The sequence below is a fragment of the Alnus glutinosa genome, chromosome 1 (genome assembly GCF_958979055.1).
Source record: "Alnus glutinosa chromosome 1, dhAlnGlut1.1, whole genome shotgun sequence".
Classification (NCBI taxonomy): domain Eukaryota; kingdom Viridiplantae; phylum Streptophyta; class Magnoliopsida; order Fagales; family Betulaceae; genus Alnus; species Alnus glutinosa.
In genome coordinates this window covers 40,157,802-40,164,808 of record NC_084886.1, presented here as the reverse complement: position 1 = coordinate 40,164,808, position 7,007 = coordinate 40,157,802, and the positions used below count along the sequence as shown (strand labels likewise).

The 7,007-nt window shown below is 39.2% G+C and overlaps 1 protein-coding gene and 1 pseudogene across 1 annotated transcript; one reads left to right on the top strand and one right to left on the bottom strand.

Annotated features, from left to right (window-relative positions):
* Positions 1-1,237: 1,237 nt before the first annotated feature.
* On the bottom strand, positions 1,238-1,582 carry LOC133860067 (COMPASS-like H3K4 histone methylase component WDR5B). Its single transcript, XM_062295712.1, has one exon. The coding sequence runs from the start codon at positions 1,580-1,582 to the stop codon at positions 1,238-1,240; it is 345 nt and encodes a 114-aa protein (XP_062151696.1).
* Positions 1,583-5,112: 3,530 nt separating this feature from the next.
* LOC133858905 (major pollen allergen Aln g 1-like) lies at positions 5,113-5,699 on the top strand (annotated as a pseudogene).
* The last annotated feature ends 1,308 nt before the right edge of the window (positions 5,700-7,007 follow it).

Below are 7,007 nucleotides of genomic sequence, written 5' to 3'. Positions count from 1 at the left end.
TGGGAACAAAAAATGGATATAGAAGAAGACGCATTGCACTGGTTTCAAAATTCGACTTTTTTTTTTTTTTTTTTTTTTTTTAAAAAAAAAGAAATTATTAAAAGGAAATAGGCCCTTTCCACGTATGAAAGGGCTGGGCAGGGGATGGCTTGGAAGGACCTTTAACCGTATCTCTCACCTCCTTTTTAATAAAAAATTTAATTTATTTAAAAAGTGCACTTTTTATTGTTTTTTTTTTCTTTTTGAATAAAATTGATTTTTTTTATATAAAAGAGGGTGAGAGGGAACGGTTAAAGGTCCTCCCTTAATCATTTCTCAAATACATATCACAGCACATATGTGAAAGTTTTCACTACCGCATAGAAGCTAGATATATAAGTTTATAACTATAATGGTAATGAAAGATTGTAAAAAAAAAAAAAAAAAAAAAAAAAACAAAAAAAACTTCTTTTACAATATCTGATCTTTCATTATTTTCGTAATCATAACTACAAACTTTAAAATGTGTCAATTTCGGGTTTTCATTTTTCAATTTTAACCATTCAGTGCAAATTCAATGTTAGCGAGTAAAATGTCCCTTATATCCCTAAGATGTTTATAAAATTACAAAAATACCTTAATTCAATAATTAAAAATTATTATTATTATTTTTTTAAAAAAAAGTCTGACCTGCCGTGGATCAAAAAGTGACCCACAACGGGTCACAAGTGACTCACCAGGAGTCACAATTTTTTCATTTTTTTTTTTCTTAAAAGGAATGAGTATTTTGAAAATTTTACTTTCTCTGTTAAGATTTAATGTTGAATTAGGACAGATCGGTTGAAATTGAATAAAAAAAATTGAAAGATGAATACTCTAAATTGACACTTTTTAAAGTTTGATGTTATGATTATAAATGTTAAAAAAAAAAGGAAAACTGCAATTTACCCCCCTGATGTTTACACGAATTTGCAATCCTGGTACCAATGTTTAGATTGCTTCAATTGCACTTAAGAAAGTTGCAAAAATTTGCAATCCACCCCCTTCCGTTCAATTGCTCCGTCTGATGAAACGGAAGTGACCCCACGTGCCTCGCACATGCATTTTTTGGACAAAGGTAGACAAAAATGCCCTCATTTAAATGGCACCGTTTTGTCCAATATAACCCCAAAAAATTCATCAAAACACTTTTGGCCTCCCCAAACTGTAGGATATGAACCTGGGACACGTGTCCCTCCTCAAAGCCGTCCTCATCTCTTCACGTGGCCGTGGAGGAGTCCCAGATCTTGCATGTGCCGTCGTGGCTGGCAGAGACGATGAGCGAGCCGTCCCGGTTGAAGCTCACAGACGTGACGGGCATGGAGTGGGCACAGATCGCGTGGAGGCACCTCCTGGTCTTCACCTCCCATATTCGAACCGTCTCGTCGAAAGACCCTGACACGATCAGGTTCAACTGCGGACTGAAGTTCACACAAAACACCAAGTCTGAGTGCCCCCGCAGGGTCTTCACGTGTGCCGACCACCACACATATATTATGTTTCTTATTTGCTGGCTCAAGTATGTATCTTCCATTGTCATCTTATCGGGCTCACTCCGATCCATGCTCAGCAAAACGGGCGAGTCCTTTCCCTGTCTCCTCAATTTTCTATTTTGATGATGTTTTAATCACATTTATTTTAAGAAGCTTGATGGGGCATCCATGGCAAGTTGCAAGGGCTTGCATCAACACTATTGATCAACCCTGTGAAGAATAGTAACAATCAGACCAATGGGTTATTGTTTGGTGGGAAAGTTGATGGGTTCTTGTTTGGCTGGCCGTATTCATTTTCAGTCTTGGACTATTTTGGAGATTTCTCTGCGTCCTGTTCGTTGCTCTCTACCTTTTGCTTCCTTGTCATGATCACCTTTTCTTCCTCCCCAGATGTACGAACATGAGATCTTCTCTCATTTACCTTCATTGTTCAAAACATTGTATCATATGTATCCTTTTTCAATAAAAAGTATAAGTAAGCTGAAATTAAGTGGAACGAACCTTCATCTTTCTGTCTGAAGAAGAACAGTGAAGAAAACAAAATCTAAGCAGAAGCAAAGTTTTTTTAGCAATGCGACATAGTTGAGGAACAGGAGCTGAAGGGCTCTATTTATGTACAGAACCAGAGACAATGCCCCAAAGCGACACGACATGGTTTTACTGCAACGCCCGAGGCTTCTCTGTCGTTCCCATGAATCACCATGTGTTCTCAGGCATCGAGTGTAGGACACGTGTCCAAATGGGTAGTTTTCAGCCAAGTTGTGTTTTATCCATAGAAAATCATCATATTGGGATGCATAAGAGGGACACCGAACAACAAAATAGCAACTGGACGAACTGAATACCAAAACAGGGGCAAACAGAGCAATAGAAAACTAGAGATATACTTGGGATGATTCTTTGCTGTTGATGTGGAGATCATATCATTCATACTACAAACTCAAAGCACTGCAGCTCGTGAATAAAGATTCTGTTGGTAGCTGACTAGCAGTAGTTCTATGGGAAAGTTGGTGATTTTTCTATAACATGCCGTCCTGAAGGCAATGGGAGTGACTCTGATGACGCTGAATCAGTTTGCACAGAAAGGAGGATTATTAATCTTGATCTTAATATAATCTTGTTATCAGATGATGAAGAGTTTGAGTTAATAATATAATGAATACATATTTTTGTTTTATGTTATGTTTTGGTTCATAAATGAGGATTTGTTGGTTAGTTTTGTGCTCTGTTTTGGGGGTATGTAAGTAAGTAACAGAGCCTTGTTTTTCTGTTTTGTTTGTACTGGTTTACTCTATTTGTTGATCAGTTCAATGAATTTTGTGCTTCATCATGTTCTTACTTGGAAACCTTCTCTGCGGAAGCTAGAAGAAGACGTCATGCTTTTTCTCTCCTCTTTGAAATACCACGTCTTATATAAGGTCTTCTTAATTACTGCATTTTAGTGGTAGAATCTTCCATTTCTTCCCACGTTTGATGCCAGTGAGTTGTTTTCGCAAGAGGAGCGCGCTGAGATGGCGGATTGCAACACTAGGATTAATGGAGACTATTTTGCTTCCCAAAACCAACAGGTACACTTGGCTTCTAATGATGCATATGCATGCACATGCATTTCTCTAGAAAGAATGTAAAGGTCAGAGACACGTGTTCCATCAACGAAATAAAGAATCATCAACGAAATAATGTATATACAACCAAGTCTCACTCTACCGAAAATTAAAGAAAGCAAAATACGTGAAACAAGTAAATAAAAATCTGAGGGAAGCTGTTCCAGTATACGTGTCCACTAGTCTAATGGTTTTCCCACTTCCCTTATTGCTCGAGAACAAGTATAGGCCATTAGCAACGAAGAGGAAGCACACCGAAAGAGTGATAGGGAGAGAAGACAAAAGGTGGTTTGACATGCTAGAGGCTTGCATGGGAAAACATAGGGATTCTCATACGGGCACTATCCAACCCTCTTCACTTTTTCTTTTCTTTCTAAAGCTTTTCTCCTGGTAGGCGTGCAGGCAGTAGGCTAGTAAAAACAATAAGAATCTTTTATGTACATGTGCGCAACACCTTAAGGCACACTCTCTAGCTCTCATATAATGTATAGATGTGACTATTTCAGCTGAATGTGATTCTGAATGGAAAAAAGTAAGAACATAAAGCAGTAAGGCACAACAAGTAGGCAATACCAGGGATTCTGAAAATAAACTGCATTAGGAGCCAACACATCAAGTGTAGCAAGTAGCATCTAAGTGACAGCTCTCATCATCTTTCTATGTGCTTCAACTTGCGCCAATCATGCATTTGATTGGACATTTCTCTGAAGAAACAAAATAGCTGCTGAGCCTCATGGATGCTAATCTGGAAATAAAACTTGTATTTCAGCTGATTCGGTCTACCTGTATTATGAAGAAACCTTATTTTATGAAAATAATCAGAAGGACACTATAAATTACAGACAAAAGAATACGTCTTCTCCTCTGTTTCTGTTGTGTAGAACAGGGGAGAACAGAGTGGTTTTTTTTTTTTTTTTTTTTTTTTTTTTTTTTTTTTTTCCGAATATAAATTAGTCTGCTTGCATTGCAGACTTGCAGAAACGTACCTCCTCCCTATTCGGCGTCGTCGAACACTCTTCTTGGCCGTCGGTGCCCACCCATTCCTTCTCCGCCAGGTTCGCGTATATCGGCTTTAACAAGACCGTAACGTGTATTTCTCTCCCACATGCATGCATTCTCTATTTTTGTTGATTCTCATGACTGAACTGATCCACAATACTACTCTCCATCTGTTTGCAGCAAACGCCTTCATCGTTGCCATTGCTTGTGGATACGAGTGGGAGCTACGTGCATGCTTTGACGCTGCAAATCTGCCCTCCAAACAGCGAACCCACAACAAGCTGGAGGAGAGAAGAAGTGTTTTGATGAATTTTTTGAGGTTATATTGGACAAAACGGTGCCGTTTAAATGAGGGCATTTTTGTCCACCTCTGTCTAAAAAATGCATGTGCGAGGCACGTGGGGTCACTTCCGTCTCATCAGACGGAGCAATTGGACGGAAGGGGGTGGATTGCAAATTTTTGCAACTTTCTTAGGTGCAATTGAAGCAATCTAAACATTGGTACCAAGATTGCAAATTCGTGTAAACATCAGGGGGGTAAATTGCAGTTTTCCCTAAAAAAAAAAATCGCGAATTGTAAGGAAAGTTTTTCAAAAAATAAAAAACTAGCAGTGCCAAATTCAAAGTGGTTGCATCCTGGCCAGGAATGGTCAAGAATGACGCATATCATGGAGCCTCTTTCAGATTTGATGGACAAAATTGAAGCTCAAGCCCGGGTGTGGATGAAACCGAAAGGGAAGTAGTCAAGTATGTTGGATGGTGGCAGCCATCGCTAAATGGAAGTGAACTTCTTCAGTCCTCTTTCAGATTTAAAGAACAAATTCTTGTGTGTTGAAATTTTTTTCTGCTGTTAGTGGGGACTACGTCCGAGAAGAGAATGAAATTACCTACCATTTTTGGCAAATTGGTCAACAAAGGGGGCATTGTCACAAAAGGTAACTTTCAGGTTCAGTCTATAAATGCCAAGTTCCCCAACTCAAAAAATGCACCAAGTTCAATCAATCTTGCAACTCCTCTTCGTAGTTTTCCTTTTATCAAGTCCAAAAGTCTTAGTTCATCATGGGAGTTTTCAATTACGAGGCTGAGACCCCCTCCGTTATCCTAATGGCTAGGCTGTTCAAGGCCTTTATCCTTGATGGCAATAACCTCATTCCAAAGGTTGCACCTTAGGCTGTTAGCAGTGTTGAGAACATTGAAGGAAATGGGGGGCTTGGAACCATCAAGAAGATCACCTTTCCCGAAGGTTAATTAATTATAAGTTTATGTCCTAATCTCCATATCGCATCATTTGTTTTGCATCATTCGTAGCATCATAAATATATATATATATATATATATGAGGTATTGAATGGAAGAAGTAACATGTGCTTTTCTATATATATATATATAATATGTGTATATAGAGGTATTCAAGATAGTGGCAGCTCCTGATGGAGGATCCATCTTGAAGATCAGCAACAAGTACCACACCAAAGGAGACCATGAGATGAATGCAGAGAATATTAAGATTGGAAAAGAAAAGGCCGAGAGACTTTTCAGGGCCGTTGAGAGCTATCTCTTGGCACACTCTGATGCCTACGACTAAAAACTGCTTGATTTCGATTGGCTTGCATGTGTTTTTGTCTAGCCATAAATACTGCTTAATTTCGGCTTGCTAATAAAAGAGCTCTTGCGGTTGTGATCATCTGCTTGCTGGAGATGTTATGTTGTAACTCAGAAGAATGCAAAGTGATGCAAGGGGATCCGAGTCAGACGATGCTGAGCTGTCAGATTGCACGTTGATGGCGCTGAATTACCTGAAACGGGCAGACCAGCGCAAAATTGGCAAGAAATCGTGATTTGGCTTAATTGGGGCAATTTCCGAGTGCGCGGCAGTATTTTGGCCATAACTTTGGCTACGAGTGTCCGATTCGCGCATATGACCCTAATTCAAAAACCTCTCTTCGGCATGCACGTCGTGGCCACCCAGCTATGCTCGGTGTGCCTCATTTTGAGCCCAAAATTTGCTGTTTTCCTTTCAAAAAACCTAATTTTATAAATTTTTTTTTTTCCATTTATGGTAACTTTCATTTATTGTTTAGGAGGTGATTCTGAGCCCGATTTGGGCTAGATTTTTGGCACCCTACTTATTTTATTCTGTATTTCATTTTATTAGGGTTTTGCTATTTTTGGTAAAATCCTTCTGAAGATCGAATTTTCAGCTATATTAGGCTGGCTCGTGGGCATTTTCCATATGATTGATTATTGATGATTTTATTGAAGTTTAGAGATTATCTCTGCGTTTTTGGGATAATTTTCTTTGTTTTCTTCATTGCAAACTGCCTATTGAATAGCCTGTAGAATAATCTCTATTTTGTCCGACTTCAATTGGTATCAAAGCTTCAGCACTTTCCTGAGACGAGTGGAAGAGTTCTATGCCATCAGATCAGAATAAGGCCTGGAGATGAGTGGAAGACAGTGTTCGAGACGCAGCATGGTTTGTACAAATGGATGGTGATGCCTTTTGGTTTGTCCAACGCACCCAGCACTTTTATGAGGTTCATGCACCAGGTTCTGTGGCTTTTTTATGGGGAAATTCGTTGTGGTTTACTTCGATGATATCCTCATCTATAGCCCAACTTGGGCATCACATTTTGATCACCTTCGTGCTGTTTTCAGTTTGTTGAGGACGGAGCGCCTATTAGTCAATCAGAAGAAGTGTTCTTTCTTCACTACTTCTGTAACTTTTCTGGGTTTTGTTGTATCTACTGATGTTGTTCATGCAGATTAGTAAAAGATAGATGTAGTCTTGGAGTGGCCCCACCCAAAGACCTTGCACGATGTTAAGAGTTTCCATGGGTTGGCATCTTTCTACCGCCAATTCATCAGGAATTTCAGCACCTTGATTGCTCCC

What these genes read in the sequence shown, in the direction of transcription:
- LOC133860067 (XM_062295712.1), bottom strand. Translation starts at nt 1,582, where the DNA reads ATGGATCGGAGTGAGCCCGATAAGATGACAATGGAAGATACATACTTG.